At 33.2% G+C, this 27,657-nt stretch overlaps 1 protein-coding gene and 1 long non-coding RNA gene across 2 annotated transcripts in view; one reads left to right on the forward strand and one right to left on the reverse strand.

Annotated features, from left to right (window-relative positions):
• LOC145280092 (cathepsin L-like peptidase) overlaps positions 1-27,657 on the reverse strand; it is a 42,653-nt gene that overhangs the window by 12,482 nt on the left and 2,514 nt on the right. The window contains exons 2-6 of the mRNA XM_080131817.1: positions 25,614-25,814; positions 16,653-16,758; positions 10,628-10,783; positions 1,840-1,963; positions 1,596-1,696 (exon numbers count right to left, since the gene is read on the reverse strand). Coding sequence (XP_079987943.1) covers positions 1,596-1,696; positions 1,840-1,963; positions 10,628-10,783; positions 16,653-16,758; positions 25,614-25,768 — 642 coding nt within the window. The 5' untranslated portion in view covers positions 25,769-25,814. The remainder of the gene's footprint in view (positions 1-1,595; positions 1,697-1,839; positions 1,964-10,627; positions 10,784-16,652; positions 16,759-25,613; positions 25,815-27,657) is intronic.
• Positions 17,443-27,657, forward strand: part of LOC145280093 (uncharacterized) — a 45,269-nt gene continuing 35,054 nt past the window's right edge. Inside the window, exons 1-2 of the long non-coding RNA XR_013868539.1 lie at positions 17,443-17,774; positions 25,679-25,750. This is a non-coding gene — a long non-coding RNA (uncharacterized LOC145280093). The remainder of the gene's footprint in view (positions 17,775-25,678; positions 25,751-27,657) is intronic.

Consider the following 27,657-nt stretch of genomic DNA (forward strand, 5'->3'; position numbering starts at 1 on the left):
GCTGTCATAATTATTTTTTTACTACATTAATTTAATACCTACATATATATATATATATATATATATATATATATATATATATATATATATATGTATATATATTGAAATCGCAACTTTATAATATATAAAAATCGATAGAACATTAACTCTATAATAATTTATACGAAATCTGAAAATATTAAAATATCATATTTAAGTGTACTTTACAACCGGGCTACGACAGGTGTCCATGCTAGCTTAGATAAGTACTTTTGCAGTTTTATCAAAAGAGTTACAATAATATCAGGGTGTCTCCATTTATGTTGAACATCCACAAAATACCAACATCAATATATTACATATGAAAGAGTCCGCTGCAGAATTTCCACAGGTCCCGCTAGTGTATAGATAGATAGATAGATAGATAGATAGATAGATAGATAGATAGATAGATAGATAGATCCGGTAATATGTTAGCACCAAAGAAATACATCTAGTTAAATATATTCACTGAACTAGAAGGATACCGGCCTGTGAACTTGTTCATCCTATAATTTATTTTTGTTGTGTACAATTTATCAATGAAAAGAAATGCGAATGTTCATTTCTATCGACAATATTGCCGCCTTTGACGGCTTACTATCGCTTTGTAAAGTTTTCGACTTGAAATAATTGAAAAATTAACTTAGCATAAAAATTTCAATTCATAACTTTGTTGCAAACACGAAAGAAATATTTCTCACTTATTCATGTAGATGGGTGCACGTTAACATTTTGGTAATTTTGATACGCATTTGCTTATATGTTAAATGTGACCGCAAAGAAAAGAACAGAAAGAAGAAATTAATGTTCTTTTTATTTGCGATTTAGAAATAGATCGTAATTTATGGAAAATCAAGTCAGTCAGTTTATATATATATATATATATATATAATTATTTTTTTACTATAATAATATATATATATATATATATATATATATATATATATATATATATATATAGTGGAAATGGTAATTAATAAAAACCGAAGAAAGTGCTCAATACTGTTGTAGAGCAAATATGCGTTTTATTTTTTATTACCGTATCTTTCTGTTAAGTTACATTATTGTTTCAGCTACTTGACTGTTTTTTTTTGGTTGTCTGTAGCTTCCTCAGACTTTTACAGAAAAGCCTTTTTCTGTAAAAGTCTGAGGAAGCAAATTATCGCAGAAATGCTTCTTTTCATATTACAATATAGTTGTCTTCAATAAATCGATTTCAACAGTAACTTGCCAAAAAAACCGCGTTATAAATAATAAAACGGTCCATAGCATTGATTAATTTTAGTACTTGCATAGTGTTCCTCATCTTTTGGATGATAATATTTTCATCTTATTCACCCTTATCCTCGCGTGATTGTTAGCCTTGATAAGCGATGACCCAAAAGTAGATAGAGATCAGAGTGTTAATGATGAAAAAATAGAAGCTTGGTCGTAAAATTAACCAACCTGTGACTAGTAGTTTAAGAGTTTATTGGTTAAATATAAAAATAAACGACTAATCCGGGTAATAGATTTAGACGATAAATAACGAGTGAAATAAACACGTTATAAACAACTTTTAAAAAACAACTTACTTTTGCTTCATAAGGGTAACTATCTTCTGAATCAATTCCTCCTTGTTTTTTTATGCACTTGAAAGCTAAATCCATCAAACCTCCTCCACAGCCGTCACCGCCTGAAATAATGAAATCCATTAAAAAGTTTAGACAAATCTATAGAGAAATTCAATGTGAACATGGTTATTAAATAGATGATTTTTTACAGAACATGTTCTACAACATCTGATGTCGATGAAAAAAAAATGGCATCGAAACTTACCACAAGAATATGAGCAGTCAATTATATCTTGTTCCGACAGAGACACCAAATTTCCTGTTTTCTTGTAATACTGTCCTTCCAGAGATCCAGTTGTAGAGAACGCCCAACATGAACCACAATTTCCCTAAATCGAAAAGAAACCATACATGATTAGTGACTTTATCCTTTAAAAAAAGCCAACAAATATAAGTTCGTTGACGTTTTTTGTGATATATAAATATATATGTATGTGTATGTTTGTGTGTGTTGTAAGATTTTTTTTTTTTTTTTTTTTTTTGGCGGCGGCGGCGGTATCTGTATTAAATAGCTCCCTTGAGCCCTGGGGAGTTGCTTCCCATTACAAATGCATGAGTTTCCTCTCCTACGTATGCATTATTGTTCCATTTTTATGGATGTTTATGAACATATGCACACACACACATACATATATATATATATATATATATATATATATATATATATATATATATATATATATATATATCTGTAGAAATATTCTTTATTCACTTATATCTTTTTATAGATACCAATCCTTATTTAAGAAGCTCAATGTAATTACAGAGCATATAATGAATGAATGACAAAAGTCTATATTCCAAATCTGGAATATAGACTTTTGTCATTGATTATATATATATATATATATATATATATATATATATATATATATATATATATATATATATATATATGAACAAATGATTAATAAAATATGTTAAAAGACATCTTGAAAAAGAGTTAAAAACATATTTAATTTTAAAAAAAGGAAGCACAAGATAAGTGGATAGTCCTTAATCCGCGGAGTTTCGAAGAAATGCTCTCCTTCTCATCAGAGGGCAGGAAGTAGCGAATTTTATTAATCATTTGTTCATATTATAAGCTCTATTTCCTTTTCGGTTTTATTTAGCTTTTTATATCTGGCTGAGTTTATTTTACTTGTAAGTATTAACTCTTTAATATTTATAATACATTTTAAGTTTACCATTTTGATTACCTTAGTAAACTTATTGTAACTTTTATTTTATATATATATATATATGTGCGTGTGTGTGTGTGTATATATGTATATATATATATATATATATAGAGAGAGAGAGAGAGAGAGATAAACAGACAGACAGACAGAAATGGGTAGACATTGATACACATATACATGATGAAAATTATGAAAATAATAGTCCAATATATTTGATGTTTATTTTTTTTATTTATTGATAAAATAGTAACAATTAAACACGTGCCCGTGAATAACGATTTATCTATCTATCTTTATCCTTCTCTATCTATCTATCTATCTATCTATATATATATATATATATATATATACGCACAGACACGCACACACACACACACACACATATATATATATAACTACTTCATTTATTCACATAAATTTAATATACGAAAGTATAGATTTATGCGTAAACTTTAAGTATTTACTTCAAAAGTGCTCAATACGTAGGTAGAGCTAGTTAGTAATTTATAAAATATATATGGCGATTAAGCTACACTGAATATTCTGCGTTTCATACAACTATAGGATTCGTCAGGCTTATGCGCGAATTCTGTCGTTGCTTCTTGTTTTTATATATGATGAGGATTTCTAGTTAGCCAATCAGCTTTCTAGTATCCACCGCGCCCCTTCCTATCAGCCAATGGGCATGCATTTTAAAGTTCTAAAACAGATCCTTTGTTTGATAAAATACATGCCCATTGGCTGATAGGAAGGGCCACAGAATTCGCGCATAAGCCTGACGAATCCTATAGTTGGATGAAACGCAAAATATTCAGTGTAGCTTAATTGCCATATATATTTTATAAATTACTATATATATATATATATATATATATATAATAAAATAAAAAATACAATTAAATCAATTCACGTGAAATCACCTTTTTCTTCAACATATTCCCTCTGCTTCACTTTTTGTTATCAAGTAAGATCTTTGACATACTTGCAGTTTTATCAAATACTTTTGTATGTAAAATCCGATCCCGCATTTTGCTAATTCCTACCCTCTGATGAGAAGGAAAGTATTTCTTCGAAACTCCGCGGATTAAAGACTATCCACTTATTAAGTGTTTCCTTTTAAGATTAAATATGTTTTAACTCTTTTTCAAAATGGTTTTAACATGTTTTATTAACTATTTGCTCTTTATATATATATATATATATATATATATATATATATATATATATATATATATATATATATATATATATATGTCATATGTTATACACAAATTAGGCAAGATTCTCGCATTTTCATTTCTTTACGAAAACATCCTGATACGCACTATGGAGTGGAACGTTCAAGCCATAAATTTTAACACAACCTCTTGGATAGTTCGTATATTTCTGATTTGCATAAAATTGTTATATAGTAATATACGTAGTCACAATACTTTTCTAATGAAATATTTATTCGTTCTAAAACAATGTTTTACTTAAATTAGTAAAATGATGCTCTTTTTTGTTTACTGGTTTGTATTAAATCGTATAACAAGAATGCGCGTGCGGGTGTGTGTGTGAGAGAGAGAGGGGGAGAGAGAGAGAGAGAGAGAGAGAAAAGGGGAGAAAGATTCTATCATATTTTCTTTAATGTTGATAAATCCAAATCCTTCAAATTGAGGCTGTGTTGATGAGTACAAAAACACTGGTAGAGTCCCGTCGGAACTCACACCGGAATGTGAGAACTTTAAATCTATCGGCCTTTAGTTTTTTTTTTGTTTTGTTTTGTTTTGTTTTTTACATAGGGATCATCACTTATCAAGACCCGTAAGCCACTCGGGGATAAGGGTTATTTTGTGTACAATAATCAATGGGATAATATCGTAGTAATAGTTGGTATTGGAGATTTGATAAAGCGATTTACTTAAAGGGGCGATTAATCAGGAATTTGTTTGTTGGACTTGAAGACGTTCAAGTTGTAGTCAGGTGGGAAACAGGCAAACGGAAGAGAATTCCACAGGCGTGCACTTCTCAGAAAAAAGTTATGTTCATGGAATCTACGTTTTGATTTAGGCACAGATAAAGAGTGAGGGAAATTACTGACAGTGGTTTTAGCTAGACGGGTGTTTATCATGAAGGATTGGCGAGGACGGACCAGAGATTGGAGCTCGGGCGAGCACTTACCATGGAAATAACGATAAAACAAAGACATGCTCGCAACATCTCTTCTGTGGGAGAGAGGTTGCAGGGAAGAGAAGAGAGCATCCCCCACTAAGCTACGAAGTCTATTTTGTACTTTGTCAAGGCAGGATAGGCTGTTTTTTAAGCTCCAGCCCAGATGTGGCAGCAGTACTCCATCTTTGGACGTACTTGGCTTTTATAGAGATAGAGAATTGCATCAGTAGTGAGATATCTTCTGGAGCGGTAGAAGGATCCTACCATTTTCCCAGCGGCCCGGGCAACAGACTTTATATACGTGTTCCATTTCAGATCAGGAGTAAAGGTCAAACCCAAGAGCTTGTCAAAACATGAAGCCTCCCCAAGACGAGAGCCATCAATTTCAATTGATGCTAGATGAGGAACAGAGCGTTCATGATGTAAAGTTAGGAGCTTGATGCTAAATACATTAAAAGTAACCAGCCATCTCCTCCCCCACTGAACGACGCGCTCAAGATCAGAGGAGAGGGAATCAGAGAGAGCTTTGTCATTTACGGCCTTTGATGTGTTGCCGTAGATGGTCGTGTCATTAGTATAGATGTCAACGAATGATTTAAGTATGTGTTTTGGGAGATCATTGATGTAGATCAGGAAGAGAGTTGGGCCCAGGATGGACCCCTGGGGGACTCCAGCATTAATACTATGGGCCTCTGATTTCTGCTCATCAACCACTACTCTTATGAGCCTATCAGAAAGAAATGATTTAATTATTGAGAAAACATTTCCAGTTATACTGTAGCTGGTAATCTTGTGAAGTAGGCCCTTATACCAAACCTTATCGAAGGCCTTTGATATGTCAAGAGCAATTGCCCTAGAAAGGAAGCCTTTGTCGAGAGATTCACTAATCCTATGGGATATAACTGTTAGCACATCAGCTGTAGATCTAGCAGAACGGAAACCACATTGCATGTCACTAAGGAGGTTATTTATGCTGAGATGGTTGACTACTTCTTTATTTAATATGGATTCCAGTAACTTACTCATGACACACAGGAGACTTATTGGTCTGTACTGAGAGGGGGATGATTTATCACCTGTTCTTAAATACAGGGCATACTGACGAGGTTTTCCAGAGTGTTGGAAAGCACTTCTCCTTAAGGAAACGCTTAAACAGTTTTGTAAGTATGGAGGTAAGTTCTCGTCAAAGCTTTTTCAACACTATAATTGGAATGCCGTCTGGGCTAGTTGCTGTACTGGAATCAAGGTTCTTGATTAGTTTGGCGACCTCGTGCACAGATATTTGTGTGTTGGATAAGGCGGTGTCTGTTGTAGGAGGAAATAGAGGGAGTTGATGCCCTTCGTCGCAGAGGGTAGAGTTAGCTGCAAAGTTATTGGCAAATAGTTTGGCCTTGTCTGATGCTGATGAGATGACCTCAGGTCCATTGATGATGGTTGAGATGGAACGCACGCTTCTGTTCAGGATCCTGTTTGCTATTTGCCAAAACTGGTGGGAACCAAGCCGTTGCTCAGCTACTTTGGATTTAACGGACTGAGCATAGAGCTCTCTTGCATTTTTATTACTCTTTTACAGTGATTGCTGGCAGTCCTGAAGGCAGCTTTAGTGTCAGTACATCTATTACGTTGGTAGCTATGGAAAAAGTGATTTCTGTGCTCAATTGCAGCGGCACATTCTGGGGAGAACCATGGCTGGCTGTTAGCTTATTTCTAAGAGGAGCAACGAATAAATGGGAGAGGGGGTAGTATATTTTGTTAAGAATAAATGCACCCTTATTTTAAGAAATTTGGAACATACATGGCAGATATAAAACGAAGTGTGATGAGTTAAGTTTTTATTTATTTTTAGAGGAGCAAACGTAGCAGAACTTGCTTTTTTAAAAATAAAAGTTACCAATAAATGTTATTTCTTTGTTCTTACTATACAGTTACAAGTGATGTTATCGCCTACTCTAAACCGGGAAGATGTGAGGTAACCCTGCTAGTGTTTTGTATCGTATATATATATATATATATATATATATATATATATATATATATATATATATATATATATATATATATATATATATATATACACCCACTTTACTACTGGTTTTGTAATATAGTGGAACCTCTAGTTACGAAAGATTCCACTTACAAAATCTTCAGCTTACAAAACGTAATGTGAACATTTTTTCATCTCTACATACGAAATCATTTTCCGGATACGGAAGATATGAGCGAGAAAGACTAATTCTTCGAAAATATTTTTTTTTTCAAACCGATTTTGAAACTTTGTGGTTATTTTTAGCTGGAAAATATATTTTTTTAACTTTTCTACTTACACCCCCCCCCATAAATTAAATTTATTTTTAAAATTGAGAACTTAATGTGCGCAACTTTTACCAAATTTTACGAATAATAATTTCTTGTTTTATCATACACCCTCTGAAATGTTTTTTTTTGTAAAGGGTGGAGGTGTTTGTTATTATTTTTTATTAGAAATCGCAAATTAGCTGTAAGGGAATAAATAATACATCTTACTTTGACTCTTTCGTGTGTATGCGAGCGCACATGTTTGATTGATATCGTGATGTTACAGGAAACAAGTAAAAACATTATGTTTTCACCCCAAACAAGACACATGGCCACTTTGGTGTAGGGGGCTAATATCAGGGGCAACAACTACTAGGGTACTATGTAGGGATTTTGGCAGCAAGATGTCGGTTCACGTTGCACTTGAACTTCTGCACGCCACTCCAGTTGGGGAAGCAGGGACCTTGAATGGAATTCCAAAGTCTAGCGGTTCTGGAGAGGAAACTATTGGAGTAGAAAGATCTTTTACATCTATGGATCTCTACAGTGTGGTGGTGTGATTTAGCAGTCTGTCGGGTTTGTCGATGGTGTTCACGTCGTGGGGGCACAAGTGTTTGCAGTTCGTCAGAGCATTCACCATTAAAATACTTGTAGAACAGGCAGAGGGACGCACAAGCCCAAATATGTCAACAATACTCCATACATGGGCGAATAGTGGCCTTATAGAAGTACAGGATACTTTCGGGCATTAGTAGTTTTCTAGCACGGTAGAGAGAGCCCACCTTTCTTGCAGTGGCCCTGGCAATGCCTTCAATGTAATTGTTCCAACTCATGTTTCCTGTGAACGTTAGGCCAAGGAGTTTGAAAGATGTACTCTCGAATAAAGAGTCCTTGGCCATTGTTATTGGTGGTAGAGAAGGTTTCTTGTAATTATTGAATGAAACTAGTTTGTCACATCAATGTCATATCAATGTTTTGTTTTATTAAATAAAATTCTATATTTGAATGTCAAAGAGAAGTTTTTAAAAGAAAGTAGAAAATGAAGATATTAACGGTTAGCTTAGGTACTATTTGGCTCTTATTCTAGTGTTACCCTTATTATAAGCGTTAATGAGTGTTTTCATAGGTCTTGGAATAAATTTGATGATTTATGTGTAAAACGCTTTTCAGGATACGAAAATTTCAAGATACAAAAGTCAAGCTGGAATTAATTAATTTGGGTTTTTAAATGGTTCCACTGGTTTAGATTGGGCAAAGACACAGGCGTTATAGTCATATAACGTATTTTCTAACTTCCGGCATTGCACAACCGGAAGCGGTGTAAAGGCAAATCAGTTCCTTCACTTTTATTGCTCTTCAGTATTTCTATTGTGAAGTGATTTATTGAAATAAAATATAAGAAAAGGACATTATGGAAAAGTATGAAATTAAAATTAACAAAATTATACATAACATAATTAGTTTTTATTTTCCATTTTTATAATAAAAATTAAAAAATAAGTTTTTATTTGAAATTTTATGAGAAATATGTTTATGAAATTATAAAAATAAAAGTTTATTTTATATCAAAAATAAAAATTATTATTTGAATTTATACAATAAATAGGTACTTATGAAAGTTTAAAAATAAAATGATTGAAATCAAAATAAAAAAAATTCAAACATCATTTAAAAATCGTATTCAATACCTAATATTCCCAAAATAGTTCTTAAGAAAAAATTTTTTTTAAGTATTTTCAATAATTCTTTAAAAAAGATAATTCTTAATTAACATAAGACCAAAAAAAATCTTTCAGTTATTATTAAATAAATAAATAAATAAATAAAAAGCACATGCACAGGAGAGCTACAGGCGTGAGAGAAAAAAGCGAAGGAACCGATTTCCCTTTTCAATGCTTCTGGTGCACTATGCCGGAAGTTAGGAGTACGTTAGCTTACTATAATTGATACAGGTCCAATCGTATAAAAAAAAGATTTTAGTAAATAAATGAGTGTATGAATTACTATTATTATTATTATTATTATTATTATTATTATTATTATTATTATTATTATTGTAGTAGTAGTAGTAGTAGAAGTAGTAGTAGTAGTAGTAGTAGATTAACGATCTATCTAAGAAATTTGATGGATCATGCAGCATAATGCTACGCGTCGTCAACAACATATCGTGACGAGACTATGCAGCCAACAAAATGTTCGGCGAAGGTTTTAACCTCCGTCCGAAAGCTACAAAGGTCTAGGCCATTATTAAAATGGCTTTTTCTTTGTTAGCTAAGATTAAGGTACCGCTGTGTATTTATAGGCCTTGCCTCCCGTCTTTCGGGTGAAATAAGTTTATTACTTGCTGCCTGCCGCGCCCTGGTCGGGAAATGCCGACAGGATTTCTTATACAATTTTTAATAAACCAAAATGTTTTCTTTTTAGGGGCTATGGCTTGACTCTCCTTCTCGCAACTTCTGACTTTGTGTCACATCTTCCTGCGGTTGGAAGGAAGAATGTAATGTCTTTCACGCATATCTGCTGACTTTTTGTACTGGTTTGACACGTATGCCGACACGACAAACTTGCTAGTAAAGTGCTCCTTTGATCCTACGAGATCATGCGATGGGCTAGGAGGCCTCATATAACGATCAAGACTCTTCTAGGGAAAGTCTCTAGCTTCTCACGATTGGAGCTTCTTCCTGCAATGAGTAAGGGAGCACCATTGTTCAGGAACTATGTGAATGTTTCACCGGATGACTCACGTAAATGCTTAAGAACGATGGGGATCAAATGTAGGTTATTTATGACATCTATAATTATAAAAACGAGGATTTTCAAAAAAATATACTTGTAAGAGCATTTTTTCAGGGCAGGTGCTCAAGTGAAAAAACGGTAAAAAAAATATAATAATTGTGGGGCACAGGCCTATAATGCATTCCTCTGAAAAGGGCATTTTTGAAACGGGAGTAAAAGGGGCAGGTGCTTGGCCACCCCTAGCATTTGTCTCTGCACGTCCCTGGTGGGATGGTGCTCTAATACAATGAAGATTAAATGAAATATATATTTTACCTGTTTTGCGCAGTCTTCTCTTCTCTCTCACACATACATTCTCCCCCCCCTCTCTCTCTCTCTCTCTCTTTCTCTCTCTCTCGCTCTCTCTCTCTCTCTCTCTTTATCTATCTATCTCTCCAAAAAATCTAACGTAATTTCTATGAACACAGTTTCTTTGTATTAACATCCCATATGTGGAACAGGACACTATGATTTCGCTCCACAACCTTCCACATGGTTGCTTTCAAGTCTAATTTAAACAAATACCTGTTACTTTTTTATTTCTTGAACAGGAATAAAAATTTAGATGAAATATAAAAGCATTTTTACCTGACTTTTAACTCCGGTCACATAGCCTTCCTTTCTCCAGTCAATTTCCTTCGGCAGTCCACTAAGATCTTCGTCCACAAACTCCGTGGAGGCATTGTATTTCTCATAGTCTTGTAAGCGCAAACCATTCATGCGATTATTAAACTCGTCGTATGTCTGAAAATAATAAATAAATATACAGAATGAGTCCGAAGTAACCGTGAAGTCAATATATTTTTATTGTAAGTTTTGTTGCAGCAATACAACGCACTGCTTTGTTGCATTTTCTACGTAAAGCGTTCACAACAAGCACCTGCCTATCTATAACCAAAACAAAGGAATTTCCCCTTTCTTTCTCTTTCTCTCTCTCTCTCTCTCTCTCTCTCTCTCTCTCTCTCTCTGAACACACACACATGCATATATATATATATATATGTGTGTGTGTGTGTATGCCGCATATATATATATATATATATATATATTAAGTAATATGATTGATAATTTAAAATTTAAAAATCAAATTATAATTAAATCAAAAATCCGTTTCATAAGAAGGAACAACAACAAAATACACTCAGCTCTTTAGACTATTGTTCTAATCTCCTTTATATATATATATATATATATATATATATATATATATATATATATATATATATATATATAATTATTTTTACTATAATAATTAAATACCTACAGACACTAGTGTTTCATCCTTTCTGGAATCTTCAGTGGAGGGTGTCACGATTAATACCAGTCGAACGATTTGAATCCCGCAACACGAGATATCTCTGGCTCGATTAGCGAAGACCTACTCCATTCGGCTACCATTAACGGCGTGAAACGACGTTGAATTTAAACATTTTAATTTTAAATGTTCATTTACGTCAGTCAGAGAGTGATCTAATCGTTATACGATGATCTATGCATAAGAGCTAAATTGACCGACTTTAATTCAACTGAAAGTGCTCAACGATAAGAAACGAATTTCTTAAAGGAGCTGTCATAATTATTTTTTACTATAATAATTAAATACCTACACTCACACACACACACACACACACACACACATACACACACACACACACATATATATATATATATATATATATATATATATATATATATATTTTAAACAATGAGTTTGTTTGTTTGTTTTCTTCTTTTAAACTATGAGTTTGTTTGTTTTCTTCTTTTATGAGTTTGTTTGTTTTTCTTTTAAACTATGAGTTTGTATGTTTGTTTGTTTCTTTTCTTATTTTAAACTATGAGTTTGTTTGTTTGTTTTCGTCTTTTAAACTATGAATTTGTTTGTTTGTTTTCTTCTTTTAAACTATGAGTTTGTTTGTTTTTTTTCTTTTAAACTATGAGTTTGTTTTTCTTTTAAACTATGAGTTTGCTTGTTTGTTTGTTTGTTTTCTTCTTTTATGAGTTTGTTTTTTCTTTTAAACTATGAGTTTGTTTGTTTGTTTGTTTGTTTTCTTCTTTTATGAGTTTGTTTGTTTTTCTTTTAAACTATGAGTTTGTTTGTTTGTTTGTTTTCTTCTTTTATGATTTTTGTGTTTTTCTTTTAAACTATGAGTTTGTTTGTTTGTTTGTTTGTTTGTTTTCTTCTTTTATGAGTTTGTTTGTTTTTTCTTTTAAACTATGAGTTTGTTTGTTTTTTTCTTTTAAACTATGAGTTTGTTTGTTTGTTTGTTTGTTTTTTTCTTTTCTTATTTTAAACTATGAGTTTGTTTGTTTGTTTTCTTCTTTTAAACTATGAGTTTGTTTGTTTGTTTTCTTTTAAACTATGAGTTTGTTTGTTTTTTTTTCTTTTAAACTATGAGTTTGTTTGTTCTTTTAAACTATGTGTTTGTTTCTTTGTCTGCTTTCTTCTTTTAAACTACAAGTTTGTTTGTTTTTTCTTTTAAACTATGGCTTTGTTCGTTTGTTTTCTTCTTTTAAACTATGAGTTTGTTTGTTAGTTTTCATTTAAAATATGAGTTTGTTTTTTTCTTTTAAACTATGAGTTTGTTTGTTTGTTTTTTCTTTTAAACTATGAGTTTGTTTGTTTGTTCTTTTAAACTATGGATTTGTTTGTTTTTTCTTTTAAATTATGGGTTTGTTTGTTTTTTCTCTTAAACTATTAGGTTGTTTGTTTGTTTGTTTGTTTGTTTGTTATCTTCTTTTAAACTATGAGTTTGTTTGTTTTTTCTTTTAAACTATGAGATTTTATTTTCCTGTTTAAATTTCATAGATGACTATGTTTTATGTTTCCAAAAATACAAAATATGGTCAACTTTCAGGAAAATCGTGACAACTAACGTGCATAGGGTGAGGCAAAAGTAAGAAATAGCAGGTGTTTTTAAAAACATCATGAAACATAAGATTTTATTGAAAATAAGATAAGTTTTTCGTCAATTTATTCAAAAGGTTTGATATTTTATAAAGTCAAATGTTTTTTTTTTTTTTTTTTTTTTTTTTTTACAAAGGCATCACCACATTATCAAGGCCCAGAGGCCACTCAAGGATAAGGGTTAAAGAGTGTACAGTAGAAGTTGGTCAATATAGTAATCATTAGTAATGAAAATTTGGTAAATTTAATAACTTATATGGAACGGCTCATCAAGAACTTATTTACTTTAGACTTGAACAAAACCATATTGTAGTCAGCCGGAAAGCAGGAAAACGGAAGACAATTCCACAGGCGTGCAGTTCTAAGAAAGAAGCTTTGTTCATGGAATCTACGTTTAGGTTTAGGCACAGATAAAGAGTGGGGGAAATTATTGATAGTGTTTACAGCTAGACGAGTGTTTCTTGTGAAAGTTTGGCGAGGGGGGACCATAGATTGAAGCTCAGTTGAACACTTTCCATGAAAATAACGATACATCAGAGACAAACTCGCAACATCTCTTCTGTGAGATAGAGGTTGCAAGGAGGAGAAAAGGACATCTCCTACGAGGCTACGAAGTCTATTTTGAACTCTATCAAGGCAGGACAAGTTCTTTCTAGCAGCTCCTGCCCAGATGTGGCAACAGTATTCCATCCTTGGACGTACCTGGCTCTTATATAGATAGAGAATAGCATCAGCAGTGAGATATCTACTGGATCGATAGAAAGATCCCACCATTTTTCCAGCGGCCTTGGCAACAGATTTGATATACGTGTTCCATTTAAGATCAGGAGTAATGGTCAAGCCCAGAAGCTTGTCAAAACTTGAGGCCTCCTGAAGACGAGAGCCATTCATTTCAATTGATGACAAATGTGGATTAGAATGTTGATGATGTAAAGAGAGAAGCTTGGTTTTAGATGCATTAAAAGTAACCAGCCACTCCTTTCCCCATTGTACTACGTGCTCAAGATCAGAGGAGAGAGAATTGGAGAGAACTTGCTCGTTTACTGTCTTAGATGTGGTACCATAAATGGTAGTGTCGTCAGCATAAATGTCTACAAATGATGTAAGGATATGATTTGGAAGATCATTAATGTAGATCAGGAAAAGAGTTGGGCCCAGGATGGATCCCTGAGGGACACCGGCATTAATATTGTGAGCTTCTGATTTTTGCCCCTCAACTACTACTCTTATGAATCTATCAGAAAGAAATGATTTAATAATTGAGAAGACTTTTCCAGCTATACCATAGCTAGCGATCTTATGAAGTAAACCTTTATGCCATACCCTATCAAAGGCTTTAGATATGTCAAGAGCAATTGCCCTAGAAAGATTGCCACCGTCGAGAGATTTGCTAATCCTATGCGATATAACTGTAAGGACATCTGCTGTAGATCTAGCAGAACGGAAACCATATTGAGTGTCACTAAGAAGGTTATTTTTGTTGAGATGTTTGATTACTTCTGTATTTAATACAGATTCTAGCAACTTACTCATGTAGAATCTATCTTTCATGTGATGTCCATTTTCGGTGATGAAAAATTTCAAAAACATCTGTTATTTTTGCCCCACTTTGTACATATATGTGTGTATGTGTATGTGTGTGTGTGTGGCCCGATCCCTCGCTTGGGATGGCTGCTAGTCTAGTTGTACCAGACAGCTGTGATGCAGCGTAACATTTTGGTTGTGGATGACTACATATATATGTATAATATCCACAAACGGGCCATGTGAAAAGAATCAATTTCGCCTCTGATATACTAGAATATTCATGGTGAGAAGATAAACCCCAAAAATGGACGCACTTATGCACAGAAAGAGAACAGGAAATGTGGGCAATAAAGTTCTTGAGAAAGAACTCGGTGCAGGGCAGAAGATCGTATTTTTCTATAATTTTAACTAATTTGCATCCGTATACTCTACCCCCCACACACTTTATATATATATATATATATATATATATATATATATATATATATATATATAAAACAATTTTAACTTTAATATATTAGAGTAACATTCACAAAGATATTACGTCATATTTTAAAACAATGCCGAATGCATACTGTTTAGTAACGAGAAAAATTCGTTTGCCTCCGAATTACTATCAAATAGTGTCGTCTACAAATCTAAAATCGACCAATGGTTAAAGTATACGTATGAAAGTGAAGATAATTCCGCCCTGGGGTTTCTCGATGTTTTGGTAACGAAAACTCCATCGAGTTACCTTACATCGATTTATCGCAAATAACATTCACTGGGCTGTATACACGCTAGGATTCATTCTGCCCTAACAAGCGAAAATATAATTTAATTTGGACATTAACACATCGTGCCCTAATGATTTGCTCGCCAGAAAAATTGGATGAGGAATTAAATACAATTACAGATGCTTTGTTCAATAATGGGTATCGTTTAGATGTAATTGAAACCACAATTAAAAGGAAAAGAGCAGATTTTTTACGAACAAACCCCAATATGGTGGATAAATGTCCGGTTTATATTCGATTGCCGTAGTTGGGGAAAGTAAGTGAAAAATTCACGAAACAAATTAGTTCAACTGTTGAAGAATGTTATTTTGCTTCAAATGTTCGTGTTGTGTATAATACAAAACCATTAATGGCTTTCAATAAAAAAAGATGTTCTTCCCCCTCATCATATTAGTAATGTCATTTATTCATTTAAATGTAGTTGCGGTGCCGACTACGTAGGTCGAACGTCTTTAAAATTGGTAAGTCGCATACAACCACATGTGCCAAGCAAAATCAGGAATGGAACATTCCTACCTACCGACGCTGCAAACAACACGTATGGATCCGCTATAACGGAACACTTTATTAAATCCCGGGATTGTGCAACGAACTTCAGTATCGACTCTTTCTCCGTATTGAGTCGAGCTAACTCCGTATATCATCTAAAAGTCTTGGAGATTATTTACGTTCGCCTTAGGAAGCCTTCCCTTCGTAAGCAAAAGGGCTGCTTGTTGGGTTTGAACGTGATCAGCCTCTAAAATTCATCCCCATACGTCGCTATCCATTTTCCTTTTCTCCTCGGTCTTTGTTTTTTAATATAAAATGAATTCCGAAGGAATACGTCTTCCCTTCATGATTACCTTAATAAAGTTTTGTACACCCAAGAAAATCATGAAATATATATATATATATATATATATATATATAGAGATATATATATATATATATAGATATAGATATAGATATAGATAGATATAGATATAGATATATATACAGAACGCTTAAAGATATCACGTAAAGTTACAATCACGTAGCCTGAAAATATTTAATAGTTAATTATAAAAATTGTAAAATTCTAGACTATAACCACTAAATTAAAGCACTAATAATACGTGTGACTAAGTCTGTCTTTTCCTTAAATATATCGGAGCGATATATCACATAGATAGAAACAGTACTATTAATATTTGTTTACACGTAATTTTTATCAACATTTTGAAATGAAAAGTTGTTTTGAGATATGATGCAATGTCTTTGTGAATGTTACTCTAATATATTTAAGTTATAATCGCTTGTTTTGTTTTTTGTTTTTTTTTCCTTTTTGATATTATTAGTAAAGGTTTCCAACTTTTAGGTGTCCTTCTTTTATTATGTAGCTATTTATCTATGTCTCAAGCTGTTGTTTTCAATGTCTACGTACCATATCTGAGTATTCGTTCATGCCCAACCTATAGGAATTATAACCGAGGTCGTTTTGCAAATTGTGTCTGTTGATAAGATTATAATTCATCTCCCATATCAATCGTCTGAAAAAAAAAGAGAGAAACAGAAAACAAGAAAAAAACAAGAAAAGAAACAAAAAGAACAAGAATCAAAAAACAAGAAAAAAAAACAAGAAAAAAAAACAAGAAAAAAAACAAGAAAAAAAACAAGAAAAAAAAGAAAAAAAAACAAGAAAAAAAAACAAGAAAAAAAACAAGAAAAAAAAACAAGAAAAAAAAGAAAATAAAACAAGAAAAAAATATCTGTAAATAAAAACATCGGTTAAACAAATGATAGTTCATAAAGAATAAAAAATGAATACAAATGGGCGAATTATTATGAGAATTGACGGTCATGATTATGTTACACGAAAAGGCTTTATTTATTATTACAGAGCCAATTCTCTATTGAAAGTATTTATATATATATATATATATATATATGTTACATGAAAGGGCTGTCCCATTCTCATGTAAGTAAGAAGACATACTAGATAAGTGAAAATGATATTAGGATAAGCCTAGAATCGAACCCTGTAAGCAAGTGTTAAAGATAATAAATAATGGAATGTTAGAAATTAAGTCCATTGTTAATTCTTTAGAAATAGTTAAATATTGTTTATGTCGGAAAAAGAGTCGATTGTTCATTCTTTTAGAAATCTGAATATTAAATATGTCAGTTAAAAGAATGGACAATGCAAATTAAAAATATATTGTTTAAAAATAGGTTAGATATTAGAATTGAGGATTCTTTTGTTTGCCAAAAGTGTGTTTGGAAAAACATATGTAAAGCCACGTGATATAGTCACGTTGATAAATACACTTCTGGCGTCATAAAGAAAGGAGATTTTTCAATATAGGAATCAAGGGTTCGAAGTTAGAGGTCAGTTGAAGGATGATTTCATGAGGATTAGATATTCAGAGCAGAAGCGAAGGAAGGAAAATATCCATGTAAATCAAAGTTTGAATTCCTGGCATCACCGATCGGTCGATTGAAGAATAAAGAAACCAACTATGTTTGTAACTGTTTGTCTCGTGTCGTGATTCTTTACAACAAAAAGGTAAATGTGCTTTATCATCATCTTGTAAGAACTCTTGTATAACCCATCCAAGTTATGTGTCCTCCCCACCACCATCATAAGTGAAGTATCTCATCCTCCTCTCTATATGCGTATAAGAACTGTTACATCATATCATACAGTCTATATTAATAATATGAAATCCCCAAGAATTATCACAGTCTGTATAAATGTCTTCCTCCTCCTCCTCCTCCTCCTCCTCATCATCATCATCATCATCATCTGTTCTGAGTACCCCGTTATATATGTCCCCAATAGGAGTCCCGTGCTATACAGCAATATTATAAAATTTTATATGACAGCAGGTCATTAGTTACACATAAGGGTAGTTCCAAGTTCGATTCAAACATCCCCAAAAGTCCAACGGTGTAGTCAGTTGCTTTTATGATGAGAGGGTTGATGTAACGCTGCGGACCGGATGCTGGTTATGGTAGGTGGATGACTCTCTTTCTCGTTTGCTTTTCGCTGAAAAAGCTCACTCAATATGTCTTTCTTTAAGTTAACTCACAAATAATAACGATGAATAATCAACGCAGACTCTGGGTTTAGTTTTCGTCATAAAGATTAATTATCATAAGAAGAAAAAATAATTATATACATAGAAAATAAAATAAAAATATCGATTATATTTTCTTCTTTTCAACAGTAATCGATAGTCACTTAACAGGGCCCTTTTCTTGTTTTTAACAACCGATTTTCATCGCTTGTATCATATATCGGTACTCATGCACTTATTGATCCGTGCTGAAATAATAACGTTATTATTTAAAAAGCCATTCTTAACATGTAGAGGGGAGGATTTTTTGTACCTATTCTGTACTTTAGCCTTACAATTGAATAAAAAAAAACATATACAACTTGGAAATACGATTTAAAAAATAGCGCGGATCAGTAAGTGCATTAGCACCCATATATCATGCAGTGTGTACTAATAATATGAAGTCCCCAAGAAGCATCCCAGTTTGATATAAATGGCCCCGTTCATACTAATCATCACAGTCGTCATGATGTTACCACTGTATAAATGTCTCTCCCTTATCATCATCATCGTCATCTGTTCTGAGTCCCCGTTATACATGTCCTGTTAATGTGTCCTCAATAGGTACGCCTATGCAACAATTATTTCATCACGAGGTAAATTTGATTGTTTTGGCTTACGGCAGATCAACCCTTTTTCGGATTATTTAATACGGAGTTCAGTAATTTTTGAAAAACAAGTTCAAGTTGGAATCCAAAATGTGACGGTTAAAAGATAAAACAAGGGCAAGATTATTTTAATAGATACATCTATTTATTAAAAATTAAATTTATATTTTTCGACCCATAAAATAATCCAGATAATATTTTTCTTTCTTGTATGTACCATGTTGGTGGTAATGCCTGGCACTTCTTCAAATGTTAATGAAGATCGATATCTTCAAATATGTATTCATAGTGTTTGGTTTGATTGTTTTCTAAAGAAAAATGTTTTTGTTTTCGAATTTACAGAACACGATTGAGTTTTTATTTGTATTAGGTAATACATTGGTCAATTTCCTGATTTTTTGGTAAAGGGAGGGGTGAAAATGTTTATACATTTTGGGAATCGGCATTCATTTTGCTCGTACTTATTATTTAATCTATATATATATAAAAGCGAAAATGTATGTTCGCTTGTTGTGTATGTCCAAGAAAGGCTTTCTTTTCAGAGAAGCTGTCGGTCGCCTAACAACTTTTTAAACATTTTATATCACATGTACATCGTAATATCTCAGAGTTAACAACGGAGCTCGCCTATCTATTTAATTTGCTCGACTTCGGGAAGATAAATATTCAGCAGTTTTCGCTCGCCGCATGTAGGTTAGGCCTTTTCCTATAATGTTTCCCCCTACCCCCAACGTCTTGGGAAAAAAAAAATTCCCCGCACTAAATGAAAATGCTACCCCGCAGTCAAAAGTTGACCTCATTAAGTCATTAAAACGTGCACTTGCCAATTTAAGTAATTAAATAAATTCAAATGTCGCGGTGGCGTAATGGTTAACGTTGCATATTTTTGTTTTTCACACTTTCTTTTTTTTACATGGGTGTCACCACTTATCAAGGCCCAGAGGCCACTCAAGGATAAGGGTTAATAGGTATACATTAGTCATTGTGATTTTAGCATAGTAAACAGTGGGAATTTTGTAACTTGGATTACTTAGGGGGACGATTCAATAAGAACTTGTTCACACTGGACTTTTTCTTTTTTTTTTCATAGGTATCAACACATTATCAAGGCCAAGAGGCCACTCAAGGATAAGGGTTAAAGAGTGTACAGTAGAAATTGGACAATATAATAATCATTAGTAATGAAAATTTGTTAAATTTGATAACTTATATGGAACGGCTCATCAAGAACTTATTTACGTTAGACTTGAAGACAACCATATTGTAGTCAGCCGGAAAGCAGGAAAACGGAAGACAATTCCACAGGCGTGCAGTTCTAATAAAAAGCTTTGTTCATGGAATCTACGTTTAGGTTTAGGCACAGATAAAGAGTGGGGGGAATTATTGATAGTGTTTACAGCTAGACGAGTGTTTCTTGTGAAAGTTTGGCGAGGGGGGACCATAGATTGAAGCTCAGTCGAACACTTTCCATGAAAATAACGATACATCAGAGACAGACTCGCAAAATCTCTTCTGTGAGATAGAGCTTGCAAGGAAGAGAAAAGGACATCTCCTACGAGGCTACGAAGTCTATTTTGAACTCTATCAAAGCAGGACAAGTCCTTTCTAGCAGCTCCTGCCCAGATGTGGCAACAGTATTCCATCCTTGGACGTACCTGGCTCTTATATAAATAGAGAATTGCATCAGCAGTGAGATATCTACTGGATCGATAGAAAGATCCCACCATTTTTCCAGCGGCCTTGGCAACAGATTTGATATACGTGTTCCATTTAAGATCAGAAGTAACGGTCAAGCCCAGAAGCTTGTCAAAACTTGAGGCCTCCTAAAGACGAGAACCATTCATTTCAATTGATGCCAGATGTGGATCAGAATGTTGATGATGTAAAGAGAAAAGCTTGGTTTTAGATGCATTAAAAGTAACCAGCCACTCCTTTCCCCATTGTACTACATGCTCAAGATCAGAGGAGAGAGAATTGGAGAGAACTTGGTCGTTTACTGTCTTAGATGTGCTACCATAAATGGTAGTGTCGTCAGCATAAATGTCTACAAATGATGTAAGGATGTGATTTGGAAGATCATTAATGTAGATCAGGAAAAGAGTTGGGCCCAGGATGGACCCCTGAGGGACACCGGCATTAATACTGTGGGCTTCTGATTTTTGCCCCTCAACTACTACTCTTATGAACCTATCAGAAAGAAATGATTTAATAATTGAGAAGACATTTCCAGCTATACCATAGCTAGAGATCTTATGAAGTAAACCTTTATGCCATACCCTATCAAAGGCTTTAGATATGTCAAGAGCAATTGCCCTAGAAAGGTTGCCTCCGTCGAGAGATTTGCTAATCCTATGAGATATAACTGTAAGCACATCTGCTGTAGATCTAGCAGAACGGAAACCATATTGAGTGTCACTAAGAAGGTTATTTTTGTTGAGATGGTCGATTACTTCTGTATTTAACACAGATTCCAGCAACTTACTCATGACGCACAGGAGACTTATTGGCCTGTACTGAGAGAGGGATGAGCGATCACCTGAATTCTTAAATACAGGGCATACTGATGAAATTTTCCAGGGAGATGGGAAACTATTCTCCTTAAGACAACGTTTAAATAGTTTTGTAAGTATGGGCGCTAGTTCAGGTTGAAGTTTTTTGAGTACTATAATTGGAATACCATCAGGGCCAGTTGCTTTACTGGAATCAAGGTTTTGGATTAGCTTGGCAACATCACGTACAGATATACGTATATCACATAGTGTGTTTTCAGATACAGGAGGAAATATTGGGGGTTGGCGGCCTTGATCGCAAAAGGTAGAATTAGCTGCAAAGTTCTTGACAAAGAGTTTGGCTTTGTCTGATGCTGACGAGATTACCTCAGGTCCATTGATGATAGTTGGGATGGAGCACACGCTTCTGTTCAGAATTCTGTTTGCTATTTGCCAAAACTGGTGGGAACCAAGCCGCTGCTCAGCTACTTTGGACTTAACAGATTGAGCATACAACCATCTTGCGCTCTTTATTACTTTCTTACAATGGTTGCTGGCAGTCCTGAAAGCGGCTTTAGTTTCCATACATCTATTACGTTGGAAACAGTGGAAAAAGTGATTTCTGTGCGCAATGGCAGCAGCACATTCTGGAGAGAACCATGGCTGGCTGTTAGGTTTTTGCTGAAACTTTTTCGAGGGTATGAAACGATCAATACCTACAATTAACCATTCCGTCAGGTCTAATACTATAGAGGACACATCCTTTTTAAATATGGAATGCAGAGGTAGATCAGTTATAAATGCACGGAAGCTATCCCAGTCAGCCTTAGTGTATCGATATACTGTACGATGGAGAGGTACGTCTGGGGACTTATTACATTTCATTTTTATCTTAATTGATACAACAGAGTGGTCGGAAGATCCAAGAGGCGACAGAACAGAAACTGAACATAGTTCAGGGCAAGTTGTGAGAAAAAGGTCTAGTAGGCTCGCATACTGGCCGTCATTGTCGGGCACACGGGTGGGTTCCTGAACAATCTGAGTGAGGTCATAGGCAATGGAGAAATCATGACAGAACCTCCCCTCATCATCGGTCTTGTTTGAGTGAGTCAACCATTCGACGTTGTGAACATTGAAGTCTCCACATACGTGAATGTTAGCTGAAGGATAAGCAGATAGGACTTGGTCAATTTTCTCAGATATGCTTTTAAAGATAGTAACTCCGCTGTTGTGGGGGCGATAGAGAGTAAATAAAAATGCCGTAGTGTGAGCTAAAGCAACCCGGAAGCACATATAGGGTAAGTTAGGATCTTCCCTGGAGATGTCCCTACCACATGGAAAGCTATCTTTAATATAGGCACATATTCCATGCCCATGGCGATCTTGGGGGTCAGATTTAGAAGTTAAGTTAGAGTATCCTTTAATTGCAAACTCTTCTAGGGAAATAGCCTGTCCAATGCCAGTTTCACTTAAAAATAAAAGGTCTGGTTTAGTCTCCTGTAATTGGGTTTCAACCTCTGGAAGGTTAGAACTTTAATTTCCAACTTTGCCTCAAGGGTTCGGGTTCGATCCTCATACTTACCTACCAAAACTTTTTTTTTATTTTAACCCCCCACCCTGGAGTTTTGATTTACCCAAAACCACACACACCTCCAAACACGCGGGTAACGCCGGGTACCCCTCGCTAGTAACATTATAATCTGTGAAATTTTATCGGTCGTAGCGTCCGAAATTCGCGTACGAAAATATGAACGAATATTGTGGAAACGGCTTTAGTGAGCATTGTAAACTTTTTGGCGCTGTTGTTTTTAAGAAGGATTATCTAAGGGAGATAATTCCTATTGACTAAAACAAAAAAAAACATGTTTGGAAATAAATAATTTGTTATGTAGCCTATAGCGACAAAATATAAAATTCAATTAGCCAATAAAAAGTTGTTGATCTTTCGAATAAACAACAATGAACAAGTTGTTTTCGATTAGCCAATGACAAATGTTTTCTATTTAAAAAAACAAACTAACTTTTTTATAAAGATTTTTTTTTTAATTTAATAAAAAAAATGATTTTATTTACAAAAAGGCACTTATACATTGTACTCAAGGCATTAAAAAGAAATGAAAATATCGAAAAAAAAGTTATATTGTACGTATCCGTTTTGGACTGAAGTTCTCTGGGGAAAAATTCACTTAATTTGATCGAGTAGTTTTTTGTTTGTTTGTTTATTTGGTTGTGTGTTTGTTTTTGTTTGTTTGTTTGTTTGTTTGTTTACAGGGGAAAATGCGTTTTTATTACAGCGCGCTGGAGGCAGCCATGTTTTAATTTTTAGAATACGCCATGGGGAGATAACTCAGTCTAAGACGCCAACGCCCCCTCCCCATCTTAAATACTAGCTTTTCTTCCTAAAAATCGAAAAATTGCTATCGATATCATCACAAATTGTTTTTTCGCTGTAAAAAAAAAACTTGATGAAATTAAGAGACATTTTTTATCGGAAAACTTCATTTCATAACAGATACGTACAATATAACCTTTTTTTCGATAGTTTCATTTTTTAATGTCTTGATTAAACTGTACAAGTACCACAAAAATATGGAAATGTACTTAATTAAAATATAAAATCCAATTAACCAATAAAAAGTTGTTGATCTTTCGAATAGCCAACAATGAACAAGTTGTTTTTGATTAGCCAATATATGTGTGTCTATGAATTTTATTAGAAATATATTATTATAATATTATATTTAAACCAAATTCAGATTTATAATTTTATTCTATTTTATTTCTATCTTTAACCCATACTAATTTGCTTATCAAGTAAATACATACCTTTTATTTTAATTTTTTTTCCAGATACATCTGCCTTACTTTTAATGCTAGGTTTATTTATGGTATTTTTTACGTATATTAAAACCCCTTCCCAATACTTTTGCTGATGAGGAAACTTTGTTTTTTTTTTTAAATACTATATGTAAAAATTATTGTCCGTGGCTTAATGTCTACCGCAATAAAAACATTGTTTTCCGAAACGATCGTACAAATTATTGACTTTGTTGTTGTTCCTTCTTGTGAAACGGATTTTTAATTTAATTCTATTTTGAATTTTAAATTATCAATCACATTACTGAATATTAAATTAGCTCTAGAATATTTACTTATCGAGCTTATTATATATGTAAATTAAAACGAGCACTTTTTCTTTTCCTGTATTTTAATTAAATTAGTAATTATACTATTACATTAAAATACACTCTGCTCTTTAGACTATTGTTCTAATCTCCTTTAAATTTATATATATATATATATATATATATATATATATATATATATATATATATATATATATATATATATATTCAAAGTAGTGGAGTCATTAACATTTATTGTTTTTATGCTTTGTCTTTATTTAAAAGTTTCATTTGTTCAATTATTTTTATAAGTGTATCGATGTTCACATGTTTATGACACGTTTTCAGCATTTTTTTTTTTTTTTGCTCCCTTCAGATACTATTTCAATTCAGGATGATTCCAATTTTACAAACCGACAACCACACACACACACACACACACACACACAAATATATATATATATATATATATATATATATATATATATATATATATATATATATATATATATATATATATATTGTGTACAGAAAGTTGTTAGTTGAGACAGGTCATTGGTACCGTCGGTTTCAAGCCCGATAATAAGGCCCGTTTAAGGTATCCTTATCGAGCTCTCTTCAGCCAATATTCGTCTCTATATTAAGCTACGAATATTGGCTGAAGAGAGCTCGATAAGGATACCTTAAACGGGCCTTATTATCGGGCTTGAAACCGACGGTACCAATGACCTGTCTCAACTAACAACTTTCTGTACACAAAATATAAGTACGCTCTTAAAATTTGGATTTTCCTTTTAATTGAGCACTCTGCTGGAATTCTTTTTCCAAAAAAACTAATCACATTATATATATATATATATATATATATATAATAGCATCTTTGTGTCTGGAAAATGGAATATCTATTGAGCTAAAATTACGAGACTTTAACTACACAACCGAATATAATATGTGTTTGTTTTCTGTCACATGACTACGTGAGGCATGAACTGTGTAGCAGGTAAAAAAAATTGTGATGATATCTATTGATATACATAGAAGAAGAAAAATGTGATTCTTACCTGGTTATCTCGAGTTCTTTGCTTTCATAATATTTATTGAACTTCTTTTTATATAACTCCCATAGATCGTCTAACGGCATATCAACACGTGGAAGATACATCGCTTGAGCGGCGCTGAGGACAACCAGAGCAACGAGGTAAGTGGAAGTTTTCATCGTTCTATATATTCGGGTAGTTAGTACCAGCGTTGTAAACAAATACCTAAAAAAAAAAATAATAAAATAATAATAACAACAACAACAAACAAAAACCAGACTCTACGGACAAAGAGACGAAACAATATAACACATAATAAGTGAATGCAGCAAATTAGCCAAAAAGCATATACAAATAGACACGATCAAGTAGGGAAGGCAGTACATTGGCAAATATGCAAACAATTGCATCTTGAATACACAGACAAATCGTACAAACAGAAACCGGCAGCAGTACTAGAAAATGAAAGTCACAGGATCCTAGGAGACATGGATATACAAACGGATAAATCCAGCCAAGCAAGAAGACCGGGTGTCATAATAGTTAACAAGAAGAAAAGTCCTGCCATATTGTAGATTGTTCCGTTCAGCAGACCACAGAGTCAAGATCAAGGAGACTGAAAAACAGAGCAAATACACGAAACTGACCAGAGAGCTCAAAGAGATCTGGAAAATGAAGAAAGTAAAGATGACACCACTAATAGTAGGCGCGCTAGGAATGATACAAAAAATTTTGAAAAAAGAATAGGAAAGATTGGAATCAGAGGAAGAGAAGATACAACAAATCTCAATAATGAAAACTGCAGAAATATTAAGGAAACCTCTTGAATGTGGAGACTAATGTCACACATAAACTACACAGAAACTGGACACAGAAACTGGACACACAAACTGGACACACAAACTGGACACAGAAACTGGACACACAAACTGGACACACAAACTGGACACACAAATTGGAGACAGATGCAAAACACAAAGGAACATCACATGGAATCATGATAACTGAAATTGTATAATTGTAAAAATACCACCCATACTCACAAAAATATGGCGAGTGTCACCATAAACGGGCACCACACCAAATTATGAGAATCAAGGAGGATGGAAAGACCGAGGAGAGAAAGCACTAACTAGACCTCCGGATGAGTGCAAAGGACTAAAACTTGTGGAAGGCTTATTGCCACAAAAACTATATATATATATATATATATATATATATATATATATATAGTAAGTTATAAAATATATATGGCAATTAAGCTACATAGAATATTCCACGTTTCATCCACGCTAGGATACATCAGGCTTATGATGTGTAGCTTAGATGTGTAGCTTAATTGCCATAACTTACTATCTAGCTCTACCTACGTATTGAGCACTGTTGAAGTAAATACTTAAAGTTTACGCATAAATTTATACTTTATACGTATATTAATTTATGTGATTAAATTAAGTAGTCATATATCTATCTATCTATCTATCTATCTATCTATCTCTCTCTCTCTCTCTATATATATATATATATATATATATATATATTGAGAGAGAGAGAGGGGGGGGATAATATTGAAGTAAACCTTGTTAAAATTAAATTGTTTAATTGTACTTTTTTTATTTTTTCGATTTTTCTCATGATTTTTCTTGTTAAAATAAAAGAAAATAATGCAACTTCCAAATGTATGACGAACATTTTCGATTCTTTTTCGAATCCTCATCAGGTGCAAAAAAAAAGAAATGAATAAAAAAAAGCTGTAGTAAACAATTGAATGTCAACAGGTGACTGTGAAACGGGCGCGTGAAGTTAGTTAGAAACCTAAAGAATTTTTTGCTACACTGTTCCAGGAACGACGTTAACAATTTAATGTTCGTGATTTTAACAAAGAAAGGTTAAAAGAAAAAATTTAAAAAGAACTTTTTTAAGTTTATAATTATGATTTTTGTTATTTTAACAATGTTTGTTTATATGAAAAATGCTGCCTAAATACACACAAATAATATATATATATATATATATATATATATATATATATATATATATATATATATATATAGTAATTTATAAAATA

The sequence above is a fragment of the Euprymna scolopes genome, chromosome 7 (assembly GCF_053919585.1).
Source record: "Euprymna scolopes isolate OS-2025 chromosome 7, ASM5391958v1, whole genome shotgun sequence".
NCBI classification, from domain to species: domain Eukaryota; kingdom Metazoa; phylum Mollusca; class Cephalopoda; order Sepiida; family Sepiolidae; genus Euprymna; species Euprymna scolopes.